A 27,642-nucleotide genomic window follows, 5' to 3' on the forward strand; every position below is an offset into this window, starting at 1 on the left:
AAAGAAAGAAAGAAAGAAAGAAAGAAAGAAAGAAAGAAAGAAAGAAAGAAAGAAAGAAAGAAAGAAAGAAAGAAAGAAAGAAAGAAAGAAAGAAAGAATTTGAAAACAGTTTATGTCAACCCTATACAATGAGCAAGATGCACACATTTTGCAAAGTTTGTGAGAGTTGGATGCGATACGTGTTGGTCTGCGCGTGCATGTGCTCGTGCACTTTCAAGTCATATTAACGCAAGACCGCCGATCTCGCACCTTTTACAGGATCTAACAGCTGAGATTTTGGAGACGAACCCGGTGCCTTCGATGCGATGAGTCCCGGTCCACTATAGCCTGATTGGAGCATAGATTTATGACGTCACACGGCCGCATGAGTCCAGGATTGGAGAGAGGGGAGTAAACAAGGAGGCGAGGAGGAGGAAGAGGAGGAAGAGAGGTTTCCACATCTCACAGTCCCGCTTGACGCGCCGAGTCCGATTTTACGCACAGGGGAACGCGCAGATGTTGTTCTAAAAGCTTAAAGTTATTTACACCAACTTTATTTGTTGATCGCGCCAAGCAACACATTCGGACCCGAGACGAGAAACTTACTTTGTGTTTTAATCTACGTTTCGCGCGCTTGAGGAGCTCGTTTCCTTGCTCAGTGCGCAACTGTGCCACATTATCTTTTTTTGTATTTTTTTTTTTAATAGCAAAATGACACTTTGACATATGAAATTGCGGTCAAGTCGGCATTAATGCGCGTCTGGCCCACCATATTCAGGGCAGAACGTCTAACTCGAGAAAGACCTGGGCCACTTTGACTCCGAAGTGCGCCCAAGTGTCTCCTTCGCATCAGAGTGTCTCTCGCGCCGCAAGGTCCCGCTGAGCTGAGGCCGGCGGCGCTGACATGCTGCCCAAAGTCGAGACGGACTCGCTGGGACTCTCTCGATCGTATGGGGAACAGGGACACATGCCAAGAAACGTGCAAGGTAAGAACGAAAACACCTCTCATTTTAGAGCGAATTAGGCTTCATTTTGGAGAACCAACTGATTATTTGTACGCTACATTCCTGTGGATTCCAGGCATATAGTTTCTGGTGGCTGTCAAACTGATGAAAGGTATTTGGGTTCGCAGAGCATTCTCTTGCATATTATGGGCTCTCCCCGCGAGTCGGACTTGAAGAAAAAGTGTATATTTGACTTGGCCGTATTTTGCGGTTTGCGATCTTGCCACTGACCTATCGAAGTCACGCTTTTAGCGGACTTGTCCTGACGTCCGACTCGTAAAAACCTTTCAAACTGCTCATACGGCGTAGAAGTCGTTGCTCTCACGAGTAAAACTTTTGATCCAGAAATTAATGCAATAAACTCTAGAATGTCCCCTTTCAAAACAAAGTCAAAGTTAATGAAGCATTTTATTATCCTTCAAAGCGTTTAATTTTGTGATGATATCCGCATCAACCCTTTTTGTAACCGTTTTTTCCTAATATGAAATAAGACAAAAAAGAGAGATTCTAAAAAATATAAATAATATATAAAAAATAAAAAAATTAAAAAAAAAAAAAAAAAAAAAAAATATATATATATATATATATATATATATATATATATATATATATATATATATATATATATATATATATATATATATATATATATATATATATATATATATATATATATAGTAACAATTTTTACAAATTGTCCGATTTCTTTAAATTGAAATGCGGTGTAAATAAATGGAGGTGGCGACATTTCTATAAATGTGTGACCTATAATAACTAAAATTCACGCCGCACCTGCGCGTTTGTCATTCCGCGGCGATCTAAGCGGGCAATCAATTAGCCCGCGGGTGTTTATGAGATGCTGATAACAGAGCCAAGACTCCCTGACAAGTCAAGTAAAAGAGTGGCTTGTTAGAGGAACGCTTATCTGCTTTTACACACACAATAAAACAAGGTAGCTCCGGACACGTTTTTTTTTCTTTCTTTTTTTTTACATTGAATGATTTTGATTTTGCAAATGCCAGATATATTGGTGTGGTCTAGCGACTTCATGTCCTACTAGAACATCTGCAATTTAAAGGTTTATTATATTTTTAAAATTCATACATACGAGTTATTTTTTTCGTGTGGAAATCGATAGCTAATTTTTTTCATTAATTTGACGACATGCATGTCTTCCCATACTCCACATTTGTACCCTTATTTTTAAAAGGTGTAATGTGCTGTAAAAACCTGTGAATGTATTGCAAAAAAGAAGGCCCTGTTTTTTTGTTTTTGTTTTTATTTGAAAGCCCATACAAATTTTATTTTTCTTTTAATTGCATGTTATTCTTTCTGAGTGCAAAACACCCAAGCCGGACAGTGCAACTTGTTGCTCTCTGCATTTGACTGCTCCTGAAATAACCGTAAATCCAATTAAAACGTTTAAAGGACTGGCAAAATTATTCAGGCGGAGGACTCCACAAAGAATCAATAATAATATAAAAAAAAATAATAATAATAAAATTCCCCGGTTTGATCCGGTTGCCTCCGTAATTTTTGTGAATGTTGTAGTTATTTGCCAGTCTGGCTTTTTTTTTCTTACTGAGTGATTCAACGCGTTCTAGTAAAACAAATTAAATAGCCATGCAAAAAAAATATGATGCGAATTGTAATGTCAGTAATGTGGAACTATATTTACTCAATCAGTGCTATTTTGTACAACAATACTGGACTTTAAAATTTTGCGACTGACTTTACGATTATGCAGAACTCAAGCGAGAAAGCAAAAATGTGAAATAAACCATAAATAAAGAGGCCTTTAGCATTGTGTTTGTTTGAGAAGTAATAATCATGTTGGTTGTTTCTGTGCTGGCCTGCAGTGATGAGCGCTTGTGAGCTTGTGTGTGTGCGCGCGAGTGTGTGAGTGTCTTCATTTGTCTGTGGGCGGCAACATGTTCGCCTTCACTCCTTAACGCTAATATCTCTATGTCCCTCAGTGAGCTCAACGTGGATGTATTGCATATTTATGAGATTCACTTTCGTAGTCGCCGTCTTTTTTTTTTTGGAGGGGGGGGGGGGGGGGGGGGGGGGGACATCTGATATGCAGTCCATCGCGCAGGAATGAAGCAAAATAATGCACTGCATCTATTCGTCATTTTTCGTTTGACCTTTAAGGAAAAAAAGAAAACGCCCCGAAACTTTACCAAGCGACACCTTGGGCCGCGTTGTTTTCCAAACTGATTGCCCTCCGTCTGTGCATATGTCCTTTTCAGTTCCACAATTAAAAATGATGGACTACTCATATGACGAAGATCTGGACGAGATGTGTCCCGTGTGTGGAGACAAGGTTTCAGGCTACCACTACGGACTCCTCACCTGCGAGAGCTGCAAGGTTATTTTTATTTTCTGCCTTTGGTCTGGGTGACAGCATGCGTGTGCCTGCGTGCGTGTGCGCGCTTGCGTGTGTGTTTGGGGGGGTCCTTATGGATCCGTGAAGTTCAACAAGAACTGGACTTTAAATTTGGGATTTGTAAGATGGCCAAGCCCTTCCCAGAGTGCTAAACGCATCTTTTTGGGTGAGTTAACCGAGAGGATGCACACTATACTCAGAGGCACACCATTAGGTATATCCTGCACAACTTATCACGAATACAGCCTTGAGCAAAACTGTGCTTACCTGATTCGTCTTTTTTGTTTAGAACTCCAATGCATCAATCTTGGCCATTTTTACACTTCAACTTGTAACTATATGAGTCGACCATCTAATAGGAGAAAAAAGAAGTACGGCTGCAGCTTTTCAACTCCACAAAGACTGCACAAAAATATGAATTTAATACATCTCTATCTTCAAAATGGCACAATTATAAAACTCATTTGATGGTGAGGTAGCCTATCTGTAGAAAGTTGTGTTTAGTAAATCTCTTTTTACGTATTTGCGTGTGGAACCATCATTGCAAGTTCATTAAGAGCCCAATGACAGTTTGTGAATGGAAAATGCTTACCCATACAAACGCGCCTGCAAAGTAAACGGTTTTGACTCTGAACTCCATCAGCAGGCTTTTTGTCCCATTTCCTCTTCTCTCCTCATACAGGCTCTATCAATGCAAGTAGTATATACAGTATATATACTGTATTAAAAAAAAACAGTATTGATGCAGTGGCATCACATTTCTTGCCTATGTGATCATTATTTAAAGCAGATGTTATAGATTAGATTCTGTATTGTAACCTTGAGATGCTATAAGCACTTGCTTGGAAGGAAACGTCAGTGGCATCTGTACAGCTTCTCAGCGCCAAGCGCACCCTCATGCCTTTTGACTCTGAATTATGTGTGTGTGTGTGTGTGTGTGCCTGCAGGCTGCATATGAAGGGATGTTTTAATGAAGCACTGTCTATCCTTGTTGAAACATTAATATTATTGATATTTACCTCGAACCAGTCATCGATCCTCTCAATAAAGTGGCCACCCTGATTGTTAATGGCAGCGCTGTAATTGTAATGATGATGTATCAGTTTGCTGCCAGCCCCCCCCCCCCCAAAAAAAAAGCAGATGCATATATCACAGACTTCTGCTTTGCTGGTCATACGGCATTGAAGAGCAGAGAGTAAACTGCTAACGGATTCAGGACGAGGTATTGCCGAGAGGTGTCTGAAAGTTCGATCTCTGCAAGGAATCAGTAAAAAAGGTTAGGGTCAAAGTGTAGGACATCTACAAGCAGAGACATTTAAGTTCAAGGTAGGCCCGAGTTCAAAAGTAGAGTCACCTAAATTCGGAAACTTAGAACTGTTTGTACTTGAATGAATGGATACTGTTACAAACAAGCCATTTACGGTTTGAAGTAGTTTTGTAACTTTGAATGGGACCTCTTGATAGATAGATAGATAGATAGATAGATAGATAGATAGATAGATAGATAGATAGATAGATAGATAGATAGATAGATAGATAGATAGATAGATAGATAGATAGATAGATAGATAGATAGATAGATAGATAGATAGATAGATAGATAGATAGATAGACTTAATAACTATCAAAATATTTAAGTACTTTCTAACTATCTGAAAATTATTTAAGTCAAAGTAAATTGTAAACATGGTTTTCAGGCAGTTGAGACTTCCTGTGTAATATTTTTGGGATGTATTGGACCCAAGTTTATGTTTTATTTAACAACTCAGATTGTCAGTTATTTTTGGTTTGGTGCGATATTGACCACAGCATTCCCCATTCATTTATTTTATTTGGGTGGAAAGAGCAGGTTTATACAGCATATACTCCTTCTAGATTATGGATTGGAATACATTACCTGCTCCCATCCTTCTTTCCTTCCTTCGTTTGATTTTCATTGCTTCTGCCAATAATTAATTCCATGTTGCAAGTCAGGATCTCTATATCCCGGAACTGGGAATTATGTATATGTATTGGATTTCTGTGTGTATGTGTGTGGCTGTGTGCTTAAATCTTTTAAAGTGGAAAGCTGAAAGTTCATTTCCCTCAAAAGTTGAAAGGTGTATTTCTTTCATATACAAAGATGTGCCATAGGATCTTTATACAAAAATGAGTGCTCACTAAGTTAAAAATTCAATTTATATTTTTGATAAATCTTTTTCTTGATCATTGAGCACTTTTTTTTGTGTGCATGTGTGTGTGTGTGTGTGTGTGCGCGTGTGTGTTTGTCTCTGCGTCTGTGTGTACATTCAACCAGTGTGTGCCTGAATGAGTGCATTACCATCACATGGATGGGGTCAAGCAGGTTGACATGTTAATTGGTTCCCTCCGCAGGGCTTCTTCAAGCGCACAGTCCAGAACAACAAGCGCTACACATGTATTGAGAACCAGAGTTGCCAGATTGACAAGACCCAGAGGAAGCGCTGCCCGTACTGCCGCTTCCAAAAGTGCCTCACTGTCGGCATGAAGCTGGAAGGTAAAGTAATGCATTGGCAATTACGGCATTTCACATGCCGAAATGACGAGTAAATGTTGTTTCTGTTTTCTTGCTCATGTAATTCAGCATCTTTCCTGCCTCATTTGAGTGTGTACGTTGTGTGTGTTTGGCATTTAAAAAAAAGCTCACCTTGAAAAAAACCATACCTGTTAATGGACAAAACATTTATATCTGCATAAAGTGAGAACTGTCTTTTTGGAGCACAAAAATTGGCTCGTCTAATTCATTTGCATCCAGTACATGCAGCTGTGCATGATATTAAAAGCATTAACAGACTTTAAGCTGATTCAGACCTATATCGGGCCTATTTTCCCTTATATGAGCAGTAATACACTTACTGTACAAATACATTTATGTACTTCACTTTGCTCATTATGGGACTTATGAGAACACCACTCCATAAAAAGTCAAATAGAAATTGTGCACATCTGCTGAAGTGAAAAGTCAAAAGCAGGCAACATTCTTTGTTAAGCATCATATACTTTTCAAGATATGATGCCTGTTTGCAATTACTGATGCTGAAAAGTGGAAGGAAAAAATTATTGCATGGAGCGGCTCAAGCAGGAGGCCGGCTGCCTCTGCACGTCCACATAGGTGTTTTATAAACTTTTAGCTTTCCTGTGAAATGACAATTTCGTCATTTTCCATTAAATCACAATTGAACGCTTTATAGCAGAACCCATTCATGCTTTGGCTTGAAATGTATTCTTCCATGATCATTTTGAACGGCTTTTAGTTCAAATTGAGATATCCACAAAAGTGCATTACAAAAGTTGAATACCTTCTTTGACAATAAAATTGTCTGCATTTCTTTTTATGCTGGAAAGTCATTCATCCAATGTGTTGAAAACTACCAATGCTTATTAGTATTTTAGATAGAGGTCAGAGGAAATTTGGGGTATCTGGTAGCTGCTGGACACTTAATACCTGCCAGACAGGGAATAAAAAAAATACAAAACTTGGCGTGAGTGTGAGAATGGTAATGATGATACTTTTGGCCGGCCAGTTTGAAGCGTCTTTGTTTGAATTGAACGAAGCTCAGAAGCCCCCTCAAACACAGCAAATATTGAATGGTGACAGCATGTCATCACAAATATGCCTCCTTTTCAAAGATAATATTTCTAATCAATTATTGTTTAGTTTTACCCTAAACTTGCTATTTCTGGAACGTACGTTGGGCGAAAGGTCACTTTACAATCATCGTAAATCAAGAATGCAATTATTTAACTGAGCCCTAATGTAGCTAGTGGCTCTCAATCGGGGAATGAGAAGGTTCTTCACATGAGATTTTAACAGGGTTTCCACAGGTAAAACCAAATCAAATTGAATGGTTTAACACCCTGACAAGAATAGCACAATTTTCTTTTCAAATTAAGAACTAATGAATTGCAACATGTTCGTAACTTATTTCTAAATAGTGTTTTATATATATGTTGTATGCCTTCATTTTGCAAAGTTTTATACAGGTATGCATTGTCAATTGTGACACAACTTTCAGGCACACTGATTTGATTCCAATCTCCATGTCAGCCTCCCCATATCCTTTTATTTTATTGTTATTATTTTTTTCCTGCGATATATGAACTTTATAATATAACACAGAAATATTATAGCATGGCTAAGAACTCAAAAATAAAGTTAATATGAGAAAAAAAAGGCACTTGATACTAAGTATCAGTTTTGGTGATCCTGGCACCTGTATTTACTCGGAACCGATCAATAGCATTATCTAAAGAATCACACAGCTCTACCATTAAGACGCCTATAAATATGCCAGTTAGAGATTTCAACACATTTTCTAGCGCTCTTGAATGAGAAATGGTGTTTAATATTTTGACTTGTAGAGTATATTACATTCTTGTCAAACTTATAGGTCAGCAGTACCTACAAGAATCACAGGAAGGGCGTGGTAGAAAAGTAAAACAACAAACTGCTTAAGTAAAATCTTTCCGGCGGCTTCTTCCTTCTTCCCACCACGTGAGGTGTAATTAATCGCTTTAAATCGTGAATGGCCGCTGGGCAGCACGTCCCTGCCTGCCATTTTCCAGCTGACGTGGGCGCGCAGTTGGCCGTGTTTGGTTTGTTGGCAGTAACTTTCACCTCGGGGGCACGGCAGGCCCTCCAGCAATCTGTCAAGGCCCAGGAGCTCCAGTGGGCGACTCCTGCCACAACCAGTAAAGCCCTCCTCCACAGGAAGGCTGACACCCCTTGCCACACACACACTCACATGCACTCGCACACACGCATCTCCTTATCAAATACATGTATTCATGAAAAGGCCAAAGGTGTTCAGACGGCCACAGGCGAGTTTGTCAAAGCTGCCATTTGAGAAAACATAGTAATGGTGAAAGAGAAAAGCCATTTTGGATTCATGCTTATTTCATGCCATGACACAGCAGCTTTAGCTATATTGGACATTTTCACATTTTCTATTCTCATATTGATGTGGAATATGTTTGTTTGCTAATTTGTTTGTTCTCCATTAACACTTGCAATTGTATTACTTCAAATTCAATTTTGCACTTGTACCTTCCTAAGGATAAAATGGTAAAACAGACCTATCTAAGGGCAAAACCCACTTTTTAAAGTTTACACATTAAATATCATGCTTTATTTACTTATTTATCTTTTATCCAGCATTTGTAGTGGCGAAAAAGGTGCCAGTACTCCACTTATTTGACTGTTGCCAGGTACAGTAAAGTAGGCAGCAGTTTATTGTTAATTAATGTGTTTTTTTTTAACAATATAATTGCTTCAAAAATAAAAATGCACCACAATTATCGATAAATGCTGGTAACCCATACCAGTGTATAGTGGCCTGACCCTAACCCTAACCCTCAAAAGCACTGATTTTATCAATTTTCATAAACTGCTCATGAGAATAGTTACAACACAGATGACCATGGAGAAGAGCCGCTTTTTCTAACCATACATACACATTGACGTGCTAACATGGTGCGCAATGTGACATATCAGTCAATTGAAACGTTGGTGGAAAGAAGCTAAGATTTTAGCTAAATTTCAAAGCATTAACACTGGAACTGATCAAGCGTTTACATCTGGGCATTCCCCCGTCACTGGCAGGATATTGTAGAAGTTACATTCCAAAAGTTGATTATATGCTTCAGTGACTTGGCTAATTTCTCCTTCACTAAAGGGAATGGCCTAAAATATGCAGGGTAGCTATGGGTTCTTTAGGCAGGTTCATAATTCAAGATCATTAATCTAGAAGACCTGTTAGATTTTTGCAGTCTGAAAGTATATTATATCTACTGGAGATAGATATAACAAATTCAAACATATCCACATTTGCTGTAACATTAAATGCTCAAATAGAATGAGATCAAATAAAATAATGCTGTGATTTGATCAAATGTCAGAGAGGTCTTGAGAAAATATTTTTAGAAATCCTCCCATAGTTTGAAAGTAACAAAAACAACAACAACAAAAAAAAGGTACTTCATTTAATTTGGTGCTGATCTAACAAACTTTTAGTGTCTGGCCTCTGCTAAAAAAATGCTCTAGTTAGTGCCATTGTTTTCTAGCAAAGTGTTTATTATTGAGGTTCTTGTTCACAGTGGTAGAGAACGGCAACGATTTGGTCACCTTGTTGAATTACACAAGAATGCAACATTATGGAAATACCCTTAAATTCTGACTAGTGCAGTTCAACATGAAGAACTACAACAATGTTTTGATGTTTTTAAAATAAGGCCTCACTGACTAATACTGTCCATTAAAACATTGTGTTCATTACTTTGGTAAAATTTCTTATTCAGCTTCTGTATTTCATCTTATCATTGATGGCCGGTGAGTGTTTTTTCCCCTTTATTAATATCTTTCTATTCTGCGACCATATTTGTCTTCCTTCAGCCTTCTGCTACCTGTACTGTAAAGCCTCGCTAGCTGTCCCATTACTTATGCATAGATATCATAGGTATTCATGTGTGCGCACAGGAAAGGGCGGCTCGGGAGCATAGACCGAGGCCCCGACATGACAAACAGGGTGTCAGCAAGGCTCAGCAGGAACCATTAATATGCTGGCGACCGACAGGGATCCTCACCTGCGCGCACTTAATATTCCTGTATATTAAACAACAATAAATCAGAGAACATAAGCACTGAGCAGAGTGTGTGTGCGTGTGCGTGTGAGTGTGCATGCCTCTGTGTCTGTGTGGAAAAGCGTCATGTATGGAAATCCGTTGCCTCATGTTTTTCAGGGAAAGGATGGATGCAAAAAAAAATATAAAAAATATTTATTTTTAATAACCCAAAACACATGTAACTGTAGGACTCACGCATTGCTCAAATCTAAACTTGTTATAAAAAGGTACCAGACAAAATAAAAAGATAGAAACGCCCTAAAGTGAACCTTAAGTGAGTGTGTATGTGTGTGTACTGTTTGTCGTTGTTGTGGACGTATGAAAACAAAAACAAACAAACAAACAAAACATTTTCCTAATATGACCCTGCAAATAGGTTGTATGAGCCTCATTTGTCTCGGCCATCTGTGGATTTCTTGGCTCATTAAATACAACTTTGCAGAGAAATTGTTAATCCTTTAAATTGCTCCACACGAGCAAATAAATGGATACATTTGTCACCCTCCAATTTTTTTATTTTTTTTTTAACGTCTCGAAATTATTCTACAAGTATAAGTGGTTATGATAAATCCTGGCGGTGCAACTTAAGCTCCAGTGAGGCTGTTGTGTGTCAGTGGGCGACGCACTACGTATGTATTATAAACGCTTTGAGGTGTCAAGACATCATGCTGGCATTTATGTCTGTGATCAAGACAAGCGTGTTGCATTGAGTGTGTCAGAGGGTGTGTGTGTTAGATCCTATCGTTCAAATCAGTGACAGACACTTTTCTAACGGAGGTCATTAAAATCACTCCCAAGGCAGCTTTGGAGTGCATGTAGAGGGGCCGCAGTGTGCGTGTGTGTGTGTGTGTGTGTGTGTGTGTGTGTGTGTGTGTGCGAATGGGGGGGGGGTCATCCTTTCCAGTGCTCCACACCCACTCCTCAGTAGTCCTCAAGTGTTCTTTTACTAATCTATTAAGACATTATGAGCTGTAGTGGATCAGTGCCAAGTCACCACGGTATCCCAGGAATCAAAATCTAAAAGAGGGGCCAAGAGCTTAAAATACTACAGATGGTCGATTGCTGGAGTATTGCGGCGAGGTTTTCTGTTGTTTGTTCCCCGATATCTATTAGAGCGTCGCACAGGGGTCGGAGTAAAGGGTGATTAAATATGAATAATTAACTCCCACGCCCCCAACTGGGAGGCAGCACAGCAGCTTTGCGATGGCAGCAGTCAGCTAGATCACACATGGCCCCCGTAGCAGTCCAATGTGTAACCATCTCATTCATTAGACATACCAACAGCACACACACGGTGTGATCCTCGCCACGGGATCCTGCGTGAGGATGATAGGGCATGGGGGAAAACCTCCATGCAAATTGCCAGTGTCTAGTTTTGCCAATCCAGGACACTTTTTAAGCTTTTATATAGCATTAATTAGTCAGAAGCCTTTAGAAAGATTTTTGTCCATGGCTGGCCGTATTTTTTATTTGTATTTCCAAGCAGGGAGGTTTGTGTTTTTGGCCAATGAGTAACTTCACTATCTGTTAGACCTGTGGATTTAAAGAGTCAACAATGTCAAGTGTAATCACCTCAGGAAAACCTTTGTCCTACATACAATTATTGAGTTCACTTCTGTAACACTATTTATCTGTGGACTGATTCTTTTTGGAAAAGTCTTCAATCAAACTGGACATTTTCTAACAACCACAATTCTCGTTGGTTTGTCACTTTGACAGTAGGTTTAGCAGGCAAACAAACCCAAATGCACTCAGAAGACATGGAGAATTTACCCAACAAAATGTGGCCATTACTTTACATTAATTTAAATAAATTATGCAGTGATGATTAGAATTAGATATATAGCAATGAGTTTACAACTTAAGCAAATTAATCAAAATTTAATTTTGATAGTCAATTAATTATTGGGGTCTTAAACTAGAAAAAAAAAACAATACATTAGAATTAGGTCCAAGTTGCGAAGTTGGAAAAAAGGACCCTGATTTTACCAAAAACAAAAAATACAATGATAACCATTAGCCGTCTTTGTTGTTTATGTCAAACGTTTTGAGGTGGGACCTGGGAAATTCAACTTTCACTTTGCTCTAATGCAACATTTGAGGCTGCTATTTGAAGTGCAGAAATAGGCTTACTGTGGTTTTGACAATGTCAGAGCTCTTTGTGAACATCATGGCATTGCTTGTGCACTTATGGGGTGGAAAATACATTTTTTAACACTTAAAAGTCCCAATCCATAAACGTTTGTTGCAGCCTTAGCAAGGAAAATACAATTTACTGACAAGCTACATCAATTTTATAGTAATATCACTGCAATAATTTTTGCACAAAATCTTATATATGTTGCTCATTCAATAGCTAAAATGTAGATGTCGAAATGTTTTAATGCCTCTCTGTCTATCGTCACCCTTTTTTTTCAGCTGTGCGAGCAGATCGGATGAGAGGAGGACGCAACAAGTTCGGGCCAATGTACAAACGTGACCGGGCCCTCAAGCAACAGAAGAAAGCTCTGATCCGAGCTAACGGCCTGAAAATCGAGGCTATGAGCCAGGTGATGCAGGCCGTCCCTACCGATCTCACCATCTCATCAGCCATTCAGAACATTCACTCGGCCGCCTCCAAGGGCCTGCCACTGAGCCATCACGCCGGCCACCACGCTAGTCACCACCATCACCACCACCATCACGCCACCGCCTTACCCCCAACAGACTACGACCGCAGTCCTTTCGTCACTTCGCCCGTCAGCATGGCAATGCCACCGCATGCCGGCAGCCTGCAGGGCTACCAAACGGCCTACGGACACTTCCAAGGCACGCGCACCATTAAGTCAGAGTACCCAGACCCGTACACCAGCTCCCCCGAGTCCATCATGGGCTACGCCTACGTCGAAGCCTACCAGTCGGGCTCGCCGCCCAGTTTCCCCCACCTTATCGTAGAGCTGCTCAAGTGTGAACCGGACGAGCCTCAGATTCAAGCCAAGATCCTGGCTTACCTGCAGCAGGAGCAGGCAAGTCGGGGCAAGCACGAAAAGCTCAACACCTTCGGTCTCATGTGCAAGATGGCTGACCAGACGCTCTTCTCCATCGTGGAGTGGGCTCGGAGCAGCGTCTTCTTCCGTGAACTCAAGGTGGGTGCGCACGGTCTTGTAAAACCTATTTCTAAAGTACTACGCATAATAGTTGAATCCAAACATTGTGTGTTTTACACTAACGCTTTGGTATCTACAAGAGAAAACAGAAACAAAGTCCATGGACATTCGTTCAATCACTCGACGCAAGACATGTCTTTAATCCGCCTCTCACGCGGACTGGGTTCAACACCGATCTTCACAGGGCTGTACACGCATAACTGTCCTAATAACTGATCAGCAATTCAGCAGCCACTCATATTTCCCTCTAACATGACACATTTGGGCTATGGGCTGCGATAACTCCAGGTCCTTTTTCACAGGGTGCTAGTCTGGGTGATTTATCTGCCCATGAGTGATTCCTCTGATCTGACTCTGCACACTCTGTGTGATGTATCACTGGTTAGCATATTGACTGAAGAGTCAGAGGAGTTACAATAACAGCAAATGTGATATGAAAGCAGAACAACACTGACTTGAATCCCGGTAGCAGCACTTGCTTTGTACCTTAAGGCGTGCAATGACAAGTCCCTCGGCTGGTGCCCACAAAGGTTGATTTTTACAACTTGGCACCATACTAGGATTTTTTTGGCAATGAAAATGTACAGCAACAGACTTTTTTTTTTTTTTAATTAGTCCTAATGGACAGATTAGCGTGAATTGTATTATAAGGGATGTCATTTGACTGGACTACAGATTAATACCCAATTCTGAGAGTGAGACCAACTATTGACAAATCACATTCAGGATGAGAATAAGATCACCAATGCGAATTGTAACAGCTACATTAACTCAAGTTTGACACCCATTGAAATCTTACCGCATATACAAATCACAATCCACAATATTATTCAGATGTACAGGTTTAGGGCCACACTCTTGTCATAAAGAGATGCAAAGTAAGCAAGCGTTTAGTCAAAACTGACAGAGGAAAACTTGAGCCAAATGAATAAACCATTTTTCACCCATTTTTTGGGTTGGTGAAATTGTTTGTTAAATCGATCATTCAAACTTCAAATGAATGAATCACAAAACAACTACATTTATGGGATTTGTGACAAACAGATTGGGGGGATTGAGTTTAGGTTCCACACAAAAGGCAAGGCTATTCATTTGAGTTGTGTGGAATACTGCATGGGTAATGTGCTGCCTGTTAGGAGCTTCAATCATCAGTACAGTGCAATAAAACCACCCCCCCCCCAAATAAAAAAATAAAAAATCACAAATATAATCTAAATTTAAGACGTATGACGAGATCTCTCAGAATTTGGTTGTAGTTGCTGATGCAAACAAATACCTAACTGGTTCACACATTTTCTACGTTATAAATACATTTTCCAAGGCAACATTGAGCCCATAGGAATATTCCAAATGCAGGCACCATTATGGTTATTTTTCTTCCAAATGAAGGTTAATATTCTGAACAACATGGATTTTGGGCCTGATCAGTCTGTGCTTCACTTTTTTTTTTTTTTTTCTTACTTCTGTTGTCACAACCTTTTGTCTGGCATAGAACATTGCCAAAGGTTCAGAAGCATATAAATAGGCCGGGGGCAATCATAAAATTACCGCCACTTGAATGTAATTTTATTTTCAGATGGCAAATTATGCAAGTAATAAATTCTTTTTTTTATATATATATATATGTATAAAAGGGAGCCAATTACAAAGTCCTTGAAAGCACATGTTGACATTTAGCGCACTGTGTGTTGTCGCTATTGACATTTTTTTTTTTTGGATTAGCATTTGCATTCAGCTGGGATCCTCAATACTTCAATCACACATGCACACACACACATCAACCCACACACGCACACACACGCAGGCTAGTCGCAAGGTGTGGCTACTGCTAATCATTGTGTACTCTGTCCACTAATTTTGAATGAGAATTTTCCACACTTATCCTAATTCAATTAGCTCAAGCATTTGTGTCAGTCGCTCCCTGATTAGCTGCGGAATGTAATGTCTTTATGGTCCCCTAATGACAACCATTTTACTAGAGCTTGATAGCAAATGAGCCAGGTGCCTGTTACAAAAGTAGAGAATGATGTGAGCTCAATAGAGAACAGCCATCTCCTGAGCAGACGCCCACTCCCCTGCCCCTCCACTTCCCTGCTGAAAACCAGCTTCTCTTTGGGATAGGTGGGACAGAATAATTTAGTTGATGCGACGAACCTATTCTAATTTCTTTTTGTCAAATGAGCCATCAAAATAATGACAAATTTTGCACATGCTTGCCACACAGTGCACAAGCTCCAGCCTTTACTGATTAATCAGTAATTGAGCTTATTACAGTGTCAGTTGGGGTGAAGCTCAATTACCACGATGATTGGAGCAACTGTTACTGCTATCTTATGATCCATAATTTTGGGTCGGCCTCCTGTTGTTGCTAATTTACCAAGTGGCTTCTGTTAAATTGTACAGACTTGTCCAAATTTACATTATAATAGGTTTGTGATTGCGTTACGTGAGTGCCTAAGTATGTTTCGTGACCCAGTTCGGCCAATGGCATTTACAGCTCTATCCTCCTGACCCAGCCTTTGTGTCCACTGTTGTGTCATTTTGTCTCAGCATAACAAAGTGAACTCCACCCCACCCGACATCATTAGGAAGACCTGTATGAGAAAATTATTCTTCTCAAAAGTCTTTTAAACATGTTCAAAGTAGTCTCCAAAAAGTGCATCTTATTCCATCTGTGCTCTTTGATGTCTCAGATATTGGATGCAAATTCATGTACAGTATTTTAAATGTCAGGATAGGCTTTCAACCAAAAATACTGGAAGCAGAATTAGAATGAAAAGTTTCTCAGAGTAAAAGTTAACCTGACATTGTTTGTAAATGTACTTTATAAAAACCTTCTTCTCCCTTGCTCTCATTTTCTCTCTCCCTCCTCACTCTCACTCACTAACTGCACTCGCACATTGAGCTCTCACTATTATTAGCGCAGTAAGAACAAAAGAATTTCTTTGGTAATCGAGCCAAGCTTAAGGGGTGTGTATGAGATGTCCGTGCCAAAACAAGTGTTTAAAGATTTAGTTTCCGTAAGTTTACCTCCGTCACGAGACATGGACACATTTAGCCATTAGCGGAACCTTTTGAAGATCGCTGCCGTGTCCTCTTCCAGTGTGGCACGCTGCCTCTTCTCTTTCTTGTATGAAAACATTAAGACATGCTTTTCCTAGCTGACAGATTGAACAAACCAAAAATACCACAAAATAACATAACTACTCAAATAATAATGAGATTCTCTCATTAAAAAATATACTCTGGTACAGTCCTTTTTGAACACAAAGCTTTTATTCCAGGATTGTCCAATCTTTTTCCTCCAAGGGGCCACATAAGGAAAAATATAAAAAAACGCAAGGGCCACTTCAAATTTTGCCTCAATTTATCAAGCATGCCGACAGGAGGAAACAAAGCTTGCCTATAAGAATTTTTATTCACCACGTTTGCATATTAAGGCACGTTGTGCAACGGGCCAGTTAAAAATGCACTTTGGGTCACATAAGGCCTGGGGCCATTAGTTTGAACACACCTCTACTATTCTGTTGTATGAATGGCAAAAGGTGAAGACTCAAGTTTGATGTACCTTTTAATTTCACTAAAGATCTCTGCAATTAAAAGATAAATTAAGATATATTTGTGAGTAAAGAACAATACTTTTCACACACATTGGCGTGGTATTCATTATGATTTCTCATGGCACAATACCTTTTTTCATATAGAAATGTTGTTCATAAACAGCACAAAGTGTTGTATATGAAAGAAAAAAACTGGAACAAAAATAAACAAATGTATGCATGTACAGCCATGCATGTAAACACACAGATGTACATAGTATATGGCCCTGCGGAGCATTAAAATTCAATTAAAATTCAAGAAAATGAAGCCAAACGAACAGCAAAAATCAGGACGTGAGTGTGCCACGTCATCCTGGTTGAAAATCACTGCAGTAAAATGCGGTGGCGTAGTATGGTTATTTGGGTGTATGCTTTGATGCAAAACCCTATGAACACCTGACAAAACAACATAACTAGCAAATAACATTATCGATGTCAGCCAAATATGTGAGATATCTTTTTTTTGTCATTTGATATACACGTCTAGCTATAGTAGCCAGGGGACAAGTAATAGCTATGTGATGTGCGTATCATCATATTGTTTTATTGTATTATTACTTTACTCATTACTCCTATAAAAATCTACATTTTTATGTAGACAAGATCATTTTCAGATTAAAAATGGATGTTAGACGAAGTCATTAAATTAAAATGATCTTTAATAATATACATTACATTGCTTTTGGATTTGACAATACAGAAACATTTTAAATACAGTTCATTCAGTGTCAGTGTGACTCATAGCTGGCTACACTCTCCTCCAATGCACTATGGGATGGCCGTCCCAATTCACACAACAAACACAATGTAATGCAATAGGAAATTTAGCAAAACCATTTTTGATTCAAATGTTCACACCTTCCAAACTCAACACCCTTTTCAACACACCTCTCCACTCCCCATTTCCTCTCCACACTTTTTAATAAAAAGGACGGGTCACTTATTTTGGAAGCAAAAGCACTGACAAGTCAACACACACTAGCCAGCAGATAATTACTGGAAAATCCAACATTCTTATAGGAACTATCAAATCATCATATTTCACATCTGCGTATTCATTTTGCAGATTTCATTGAAGAATCCCTCTTTGTCATATCTTCATCCATAGTAGCCTTGGCATCTTAATTACCGGTATTGTGTCTCTTAGTTTAACAAAAAACAGCATCACTAATGATGACTAATGAAGATATCAATTCAATAGCATGCCACATAATCTGTTGTACCAAACATGGTGTAACTTTATACATAGAGTGTATTTAGTCCGTGGAAGAGGTATGACAACCTGTGACATTTCCAAACGTGACATCAGTGTTTGTTTTAGTCATTTAGGGACAGCTTTTTGATGGATCCAGACACGTCTTTTTCTGTTCCTTTCTTTTCTTTCTTTTTTTTTTGTCTGCATGGAGCAGGAATTGCAAAAGCAGAGTGGAGGCCCATTAAGTTGAGGAGGAACTGTATTAGAAGTCTGGTTCCCTGGGAAAGCTCCCAGCTGAGATGGGGCAGCCATATTGGATAAACAGATGGCCAGGGAGAGGAGAGAACAGACATAGAGAACAGAGGTGAAACAAAGAGGCAAGATGAGAGAGGACACAAATAGACAAGGGATGAAGACAGAATGCAGAGACTGTGAAGAAAAGGGGATAGCAAGAAAACAAACACACTCACACACACACGCACACACACACAATTCCAGGGACTTTTATATAATCGAATGGTTATCATTGTAAAACCCTGTAAAATCCTGTGAACAGCATGTACCCATACACACCCTGTCAAAATAAAATCTTCTTTCAAAAGTGCATATTATTTATTATCAGTGAATAATTTAAATGTATGAATATTCAATACCAACAAAATATAAAACATTGTTTTGTTTTGTTTTTTGCCATAGTTCCCTTAATTTTACTTTGGTCGAATGAATCATTTTTCATTTATTCATTTATTCATTTTGGGGATGGGGTGGGTCATGTTCATGCACCGCACGCACTAGTAGTTTTACTGATCTATGTTTTTATTTTGTCATTTGCTTTTAAAGCTTGGCCTCTTTTTGTGTCTGCTTTTATATGTTGTAGTTTGAATTACAATTATGTAAAGCATATTGAGTCGTTATGTATGAATGCCCTATGATGAAACATTTTTTGAGTCATTCTACTTAGAAAACGTATTGGAACTAATTGCATCAAACAATAAAGCACTGAGAAGAAACACATACAAAAATTACTAAAATACAATAGATACGTGAGTATTTGAAGCAATTATTTGCAATAATTTTCTAAGTAGCTAGAGGTCCAAATATTTTCAGTGCATGATTTTTTATTTTTTTAACAACACAGATATAATACCTAACAGAGGTAAGCACCTAAATAAAGTGAACAATTTGAATTTCTTACTAAGAACTCCTTTATGTGTTTTTTAAATGAGTGTTATTCATATGATTTTACCCAAATAAGCTATGAAGGCCTAATACGGTATGTGAGATATCTTTACAGTAACTCCGCACACGCACATGACGAGATTCAAAGCCTTATGCTGCAATGTCAGTCTTGTCACAGAGGTCAACAATATACCACCCGCCACCCCCTCGACACCCCTGCCCTGACATACTGCGAGCCTGATGGGGTTGGTGTCCATGTGCATTTGGCAGAGATTTGTAACTGTGGCCCTGCTCCGCTGCATTTGAATTATTATTCTGCGGGATATACAGCCCCAACCCCCAACAAACACATTCACTTTACACTATCCCAAATGGTGTTTAAAAAAAAAAAAAAAAGCTAGCAAGGCAAAGTGAGAAGAGGACACAAAGATGCAAACATGAAAGACAAGTATAGAAGATTTTAGCAGTAACGTTCGTGAGAGATAAAAAAAAAAAAGTGAACAATTTAGATGGAGAGAAGATTTGGAGACAGACATAGCGATAAAGATGAGAAAGGTGGCAAACAGGAATGAGCATGGGACAGGGAAGGAGATGTAGTGGAGAAAATATGGGAAGGCACTGTCAGAGAAGGCTTGGATGAGAGGAAGAGGGAAATGAGGAAAAGAGGAAGCTGAAGGGAGCTGGGGAGGAGGTTCAAGAGGAAGATGAACAAGAGGCGGCCACCAAGGGCAGGAGGAGGAGGAGAGGGAGCGTGGTGAAGGACAGCAGGGGGGACGATCAGTAGGTGGGGTTCGATAGGGGGTGTCAAAAAAAAACGGGAGGGGGGGGACAGGTGGAAGGTTAATGGGACTGGAGCGACTCCGCCAGACGCTCATGTGCTTGATATACGGCGGCGGGGACGGGTGCGGGGCGTAGGCTTTCAAAGATATATTATTTCATTTGAGGAGCAGCACCATTCGGGCCGACAATCCCCCCGCCACAGCTACCCTCCCCAACAACCTAGCATTTGTCCAGTGATAGATGACAGACCCCATGGCTACCCCAACAGACACATGAACGCTTATGTACAGTAACCTACTGCACACCAAGCTGAGGAAAGTTGTCTAAATCTCTACTGAATTTTAAGATTTTCCTCCATCTCCCACCCGTCCTCCTCCCCCTCGGCTATCTTTCTTTATCACTGGCTACTTGTAGGTCCTGGAGCTCCTTGTGTAATGCTATTTTGGTGGTAACAATATCTGTTTGATCAGCCACACTGGGAAAGAACAGGAGTTTGAACTACTTGGGAGGAAGTAGGGGTTGGGGGAGGGGTCTCACTTCATTCATAAAGAGTAGAAACCCAAACAGAAGATCAAACAAGCTTTTTCATAAATACTCTACTTTCATAAATACTCATTTGAACTGTAATTGCATTAAAATAAGAATTTTCATCTTTTTTTTTTATTCAGGCACTTTGATGCACGGTTATTTTTTCAGTTTTAGACTAAGCTGTAACCTGTATAAACGCAGTAAAAATAATTAAGTTAGCAAAATTGATTTACATTGCTTTTTTTTCTTTTGTTAATGTTAAAAAGGATATAGGTTTAGGTATGTTTACACTTTTTTTTTATAGATAATAATCTTATTTATAGTCAGTGCGTCGAATGGTGGGGCACAAAAAGTTTTCTCTTTCCTGGGGGGGTTGGCAAAAGATAATTGAAAAGCACTGGTTTTGATTAGGTGTGGGGTCAAATATATTATTTTTAGAGTAAAATGTCCATTAAAAATTTACCCTGTATTTCAAACAAGAGTAAGTGCATTTAAGTGTTTGTTGTAAGGAAGCACTAGTTGGACATAAGTGGGGGCTGCAGGTGGATTCTGAATGCCTCCACACCATTCCCAGAAGCATATCTGCATATGTATGCAACATGATGAGATGGCAATAGCAGCCATGTGTCTGTACCTGATGTCCTCTGGGCTTTAAGTGCCCAGAGTGTCTTAGATGTTTTTAAGTGTGGACAACCCAAAAGTGAACTTCCTCCTCGGTTCCCTTGATGGTTGTAGACTTTGCTTAAAGACACAGCCTTCCCAAATAGTGTAATGGTCCCGTAGGTCCAACCACAGGGGACTCCTGAGGGCCGGAAGGAAGAGCAGGGAACTTGTTAAAAGGAAAGATTTAGGTTGGTCCATCCCGGGGGACACTGAAGTTAGCATGGGCAAAGTCTGCTCATCTACTTGTTGCTTTGATGAAGGATGAAAGTCAGTCATTTAATGTTTACAGAGCTCCGCTAAATGACTAAACCTAATTCACAAGCATTCCTTTTCACTCACTCATCATCTTTAACATTTATGTACTACATTTTTTGTTGTTTCAATGTGTGACAGCACACTCCCAAACGTATTAACAGCAGGTGCAGAGTAAACCTATCTACTGATTGAGTTATTAAAATAGATGATCATTTCTGATAAGAACGCTTGGTTTTCATTTAAACCATTCATGCACCCAGTCACACCTAAGGACAATTTAGAATGTCCAATACACCTGCTAAGCATGATTTTTGAGTGCGGGAGGAAGCCGGAGTGCCCGGAGGGAACCCACGCAGGCTCGGGGAGAACAAGCAAACTCCACACAGGAATTCCAGAGCCAGGTGGATTTGAACTCAGGTCCCTGAACATGCTAGGCACTGCGCCTCTGTTTTTCATTTGAAGAAATGAATGGCATTATATTAACATTTTAGACAAAGATGGTTTGCAAAAAAAAAAGGAAAAAAAAAGAACAACTAACATAGCTAACACTAACACAAGCGGCGCGTTTTGTTACATTAGCTCAGCTGCAGCTGAAAAATTCGACTATAACAAAAGTGTCTTCTGTTTATGTTTACATTTGCAAGCTAAATTATAATTTTCTTGCATGCTGCTTAATTCAGAGAAACCCTTGTAAATTACATTATTAACATTTATACTGGGCATTATTATTTCTTACAATTTTGCCAATAAAACTACAGTTACACAGAATCTCAAATTTTGTGTTTGGTATCATTTAATGTAGCTAGGTTAGCTGCTAATGTTTACGGTGTGTGTGTGTGTATTTGTGTGTTTTTAAAATTTTTTGTACCACCTGCATTTGGAGAGATGGATTTTTGAACTTCCAGCTGTCACTGCCTTTCTCCAATTTAGCCTCCTCCTCCAAGCGCTGCTAATGAAGTGACAAGAGAAAAGCTAAAAATGCCTCCACCTGCGGTACTTTTTCATTTTCAGGCAAGTTAACACAGCCTGATTCACATTTGTGAGCACTCTGGGCATTCTACGGGAGAAAGCGGGTCGTGTTTAAGTCTTGTTTGGGGACGATCAGAGTAAAAGCCTTTTTTATTGGCAGGTCATCCTGCTTGTTAATGTGGTGACGGAGGTGACGAGACTGCACAATTGTTGTCACAAGTTGGCAGTCAAATCAGCGGGATAAGGGAGGGAGCAGGTGAAAGATGAAGAGGAAAGTGATAATAAAAGGCAAAGAAAATTGCTAAACAAAGTGGATGTGAGGGTGCTGATCTAACGTATTAAGTCAGCACTTCATCTGCTCTACCCAAGTAACAAAACAACTTTCTACTTCTTTTTCTCTGTTGTGTTTACAGCGTGCATCTGTGGCAAATACAATTGTTTTTTGAGTGCGTCATATGTGAAATGTAGGGCCACGCTTGTTAGTTTACGTAATAGAGCCTATATTTCCCAAAAATATAAGACATTTACTTGAAAAGTTGCGTTGAAAATAATTTTTAGTGGAGATTAGTAGTAACTGACTGAACGTTATGTGTATATAGGATTAATTTGAACACATGCCTTTTCACTTGTTTAGTTCAATTTTTGTGTGCCTTTCCTGTAAATTATCATTGCACTTTGCCCAAATGTGAGCATAAATAGGCAAAAAGGTTGAGCACGGGCAGGCTGGGTATGGGATGACGGTGGTCGGCGTGTTTAAGACAACTACAAAGACAAGTGTGAAGAGGCGGCCCTTTGCCTCTAAATAGCCCGTGGCTATTTGGTTTCCCGAAGGTCAGAGGGGCCGAGGTGTGGCTGCTGTAGCTTTAAGATGACCCTCAACCTCTAAACTAAACACACCACACATCACCATACGTAACTATGCAAACCTGTCAACTAATCTGTCTTCCTCTTTTACACATTTTTGCATCTCATTTGCATACACGACAGTTTAACTGCTACCTTGTCACTATTTAATTCCTAGACAAAAATATATCTCCGCAAAACACTTGGCCAGGTGATGCATTGTCCATAATGAACCTATTCCATGTTGGTTACAATGGGAATAAATGTCCAGATGTATGGATTGAGTTCACCATTTGAGACTATGCTGACAATCCAGAATAAAAATTAACACCAATTATCACTATGCTCAAAATACAAATAAATACATTTTCACTTCTGTTAATAGGGTTAATATGTTGTTATAGTCATAACATCATTTGTAAAAGGGAACAAATCTACGTTTTCACAGTACAATGTTGCTCTTCCAAATACACTTAGTAATGCAATGCCTCAATTGGCTTTTCCGTCAGTAAAACAGACACAAGCATTGCACCTAGTGTCATATGTTCCAATTTTGTATTGCTGCAATTATGTGGCTGTAATCCAGCCTGCCAAGGGGTTGTGCCTGTCTCTGCTTCTTTCGTCACAGACCTGTCAACAGTTGCTGTCCGATGTCTATTTCTGATGCTTATTTGCTGCCGGTCTATTCTTGAAACGGAGTGGGGACACTTTGGGGCATGTGTCTATGTTGTGTGTGTGTGTGTGTGTGTGTGCGTGCGTGTGTGTGTCTGTGTGTACATGTATGTGGTTTTGAGGGGGGACCAGAGGACAATGCATAGAAGACATTTGACATATATGTGCAGCTACCAGTGATGTACTTTACACACGGATCCAAAGGAGTAACATTCGATATTAAGGTTCTATTGTGACGACAGGTGAGACATTTCAAAAGGGACCTTGAGCCGAACAACAAGTGATGGAGAAAAACAATCTATTATATGCTGATGGCACAGCAAAGTAGGACAAAAACACCTGTTTTGTAGCTCTACTTTTTGCATTCCTTTCTCCGCTGCTTTTAATTTCCTTCTTTCGCTCCCTGCTTCTTTAACACTACATCAAGCCATTTTATGAGTCTCACGTCATTCACTCATCCTGTCAATCTTTCAGTGATTTTTTACCCAAAAGGCCGTAGCGGCAACTTTGGCACCTGTTTTGGATAAATGATTCCATACATGCAAAATAAAAGCACTGTACTAATAACAGGCTTTACTGCTCTACGTTCTTTTCAGATTGTTTAAGAGGGGCATAAAAAAAAAAACATTTTTCAAGCAAGGTGAAACAATGATGAGCAATAAATCTTATTCCATGCTGAAAGGGGAATTTTTGAGAAAGGTGTTGACAAGACTATTAAAACTACAGAAATGAACCAGGGATTGAGGAACAAAAACAGCGAAAATGGCTTTAAGCTAGTGAACTGTTGTCTCAATGTCCCTCAGGCCTTTAAAAGCCACATGCTGCTCTACACTTAGCTTAGACAGCACTGTCGAGTGAAGGGACGTCTGTGCTCTAATACAGATGTATTTATGTCAGCATCTGTCAGAAGACACAAGGTAATGCACCTTAGGGAGAAGGAGGCTTCCATCTGCTCATCCGTCTTGTGGTTTGGGGGCCTTGTATGTACACAGAGGGAAGTACAGATATGCTTAATTAGCTCATTCACATGTTTGATTTGCCTATCAAGGGCTGTGATCCCCGGGGTTGAGCCACATTCAATGGGGCCAAAACATACCCAAACCTCCGGATCATCATATTTAAAAAAATAATAAAAACAATCAGAAAGTATCATTATTTCAAGTCTACATTTTAAAACAGCTTTCCTTGAGTGTATTAAGGCCTTTTGTGTCCTTGGGTATGCATGCCAGTCATTGTGTATGTGGGATTGTGATTGTGTCTCAACTGTTCTGAATAATAGAAAAGAGGGAAGCGGTAAGGCTTTAGCCCGCTGTTTCCATTGTCTCTTCTTATGCTGGACTCATCTTCACTTTCACGCACAGACAGCCAGGCAAGCATTATGGGGTCATTTCCCACTGTCTGTCAATGAAAGTCAAACACGCACACAAAAGCACACACACACGTTTACACACAAACACGCACATAAATCCTCTCGCTCATCTTTGTCAAGAGTGATGGAGAAATAATCAAGAGAATCCCACCCCCCCTTTCACTTTTAACTAACTGGCACAGTATAATCTGTACCGTGTCATATTTAGACCCACCTATCTTTCACACTTGGCTCATACAACAATCCACAATACTTTGCGTCGTTAATTCAAAAATGATCGCAGAATATAATAATCCATTGGCCCAGGTTTAATGCGTATCGGCCAGTAGATTAAGCTGTGCGGGTGTGTGTGCTTAGAGATTCTACTGCTGCCGCTGGATCAATAGGATTCCTATAATCAGTGGAGTCTACTACAGTGCATTTTACATTTTACTTTTGAGGAACAACTATCCAATTTTGAAGAACAATTCGCAGCTTAATCCCAGATAAATGAAGCAAGGGTTTCATTAAATACTGTGGTAAATATAATAATAATAATAATAATAATAATAATAATAATAATAATAATAATAATAATAATCATAATCATAATCATAATCATAATAATCATAATCATAATCATAATATGGCAGTTCAATTACATAAATGTCCTTGATTTTCTACATACTTATTTTTTATTTCTTAAATGAACATTTTGAATAATATCAATCTGATTTTTCTTGCGTGGAAATAGAGTTGGGCAATTTCAAATATATCTTCATAAATCTAATATATTTATATTGTGCTTTAGCGCAGCAAAAATGAAAGAAAGAAAGAAAGAAAGAAAGAAAGAAAGAAAGAAAGAAAGAAAGAAAGAAAGAAAGAAAGAAAGAAAGAAAGAAAGAAAGAGAAAGTAATAATTTACTCTAATGTTTGGGTCATTTATTGTCCAGCTCTCAAAAGTCAAGTTAAAACTTACAAATCCTGTCTGCTAGTGCTACGCACAAGCAAGTGGACTATCCAAACAAATAAAATTTAGCTATCAAAGAAATACACACACATGCACTGCATTAGAAAGACAGTAGTATTATAAGCGGTATAAGGACCATCAACAAGAAAACACACAGGCAGCCCCCTAAAGACAACAGCATCAAACAGATTGGTGGTAATCATTGGAAGTGGTGGCACTCCTGAAAACCAATTGCTGACCAGGTCTCTTTCCCTTGCACCGAATGATGGTTTGAGTCTGGGACCACGAGTCTAGAACGACTTAAGAGTGAGTCTGTAACAGGTTTTGCAACATTAGTAACCGCCAAAGCTCAATGCTCGCAAGCTAACAAGTTAGCCGTTTCTGACAACATGAAGCAGATGGGCATTTGTCAGATAAGAACAAATGAATCAGTGTTTTCTTTGCGATGAAATGTATGAATAGCACTTTTCCAGTTAGCCAAGCTTACAGTAACAAGTGGAAGTAAAAGATGGCTGATAGTAGCTTCACTTGTCCCTATGTCATTTAAGCATCAATTTTGCATCAACTGCCCTTGATCGCATGAATGGGATATAAGCACATTGCAGCAACGTTAATGTACATGTGTCGAGACTAGAAGTTCTTTGGTGTGGCGCATTATGAAAAGCGTCATAATCTGTGATACTCAGTTTCGCTATTGATTAAAGTGCAAATTGCAAATTTGACTGATGAACTTCCATGCAAAACTGCTCATTTCAAACTTTCCATTTAGAATATATACTGTTTGGTACACGCATGCATGTGTGTGTGCATTTGAGTGTAGGAGGAGGTTACTTTTGGGAGAAGCAGATCCCTGGGCTGTATTAGCGGCCTAATGTTCATGTGAATAATTGATTAGATTCTCTCTGCGTTTTTGATAATTAGTTGATTGCTTCTTAGCGCTAAGCCCTATGATTTCTAATGTGTAGAGTTGTGAGTTTGTCTGGTGGCTCCTGAAGAGGTGCTGAAAAGTATTGTGTGCAAAAAGAACACTTGATACTTCAGCATAATTTTTGCAACAACACAAATTTCTTTTTGGATGGACGTATTTGCATGTCTGCCTATGACAGGTTGATAGCATACTAGTGACCAACGTGCATATTTGCAACATATGGTATATGCATATACATATGCAATGACAGCTATCATCCGTTGATATTTGACATGTAAGAAAATATATTACCACGGGTAGACATCACTGGTATGCAGGTACGCATGTGCAACAAAAATCACTGTTGTGTAATGTAGCATGCTTCACTTCGCACATTTACATACCAAATCCATGACAACCGAGCCTGAGCTGAACAATATTTTTCTTTTTTGAAAAGTGGCTCCAAGATTTGCTGTGGTTTGAAGCACAATTAATTGTGATGCAAGATTTGCCACTCATGTCCTCAGCTAGCAGATAACAAAAATCAGTGAGTTTAATACAGTCGAAATTTTTCAGT

The 27,642-nt window shown here is 39.3% G+C and overlaps 1 protein-coding gene across 1 annotated transcript in view; it reads left to right on the forward strand.

Moving 5' to 3' along the window:
• The first annotated feature begins 412 nt into the window (after positions 1 to 412).
• Positions 413 to 27,642, forward strand: part of nr5a2 (nuclear receptor subfamily 5, group A, member 2) — a 57,932-nt gene continuing 30,702 nt past the window's right edge. The window contains exons 1-4 of the mRNA XM_088426080.1: positions 413 to 965; positions 3,236 to 3,354; positions 5,746 to 5,887; positions 12,430 to 13,136. Coding sequence (XP_088282206.1) covers positions 884 to 965; positions 3,236 to 3,354; positions 5,746 to 5,887; positions 12,430 to 13,136 — 1,050 coding nt within the window. The 5' untranslated portion in view covers positions 413 to 883. The remainder of the gene's footprint in view (positions 966 to 3,235; positions 3,355 to 5,745; positions 5,888 to 12,429; positions 13,137 to 27,642) is intronic.

The sequence above is a fragment of the Hippichthys cyanospilos genome, chromosome 10 (assembly GCF_059441005.1).
Source record: "Hippichthys cyanospilos isolate Australia breed blue-spotted pipefish chromosome 10, RoL_Hcya_1.0, whole genome shotgun sequence".
Lineage (NCBI taxonomy): Eukaryota > Metazoa > Chordata > Actinopteri > Syngnathiformes > Syngnathidae > Hippichthys > Hippichthys cyanospilos.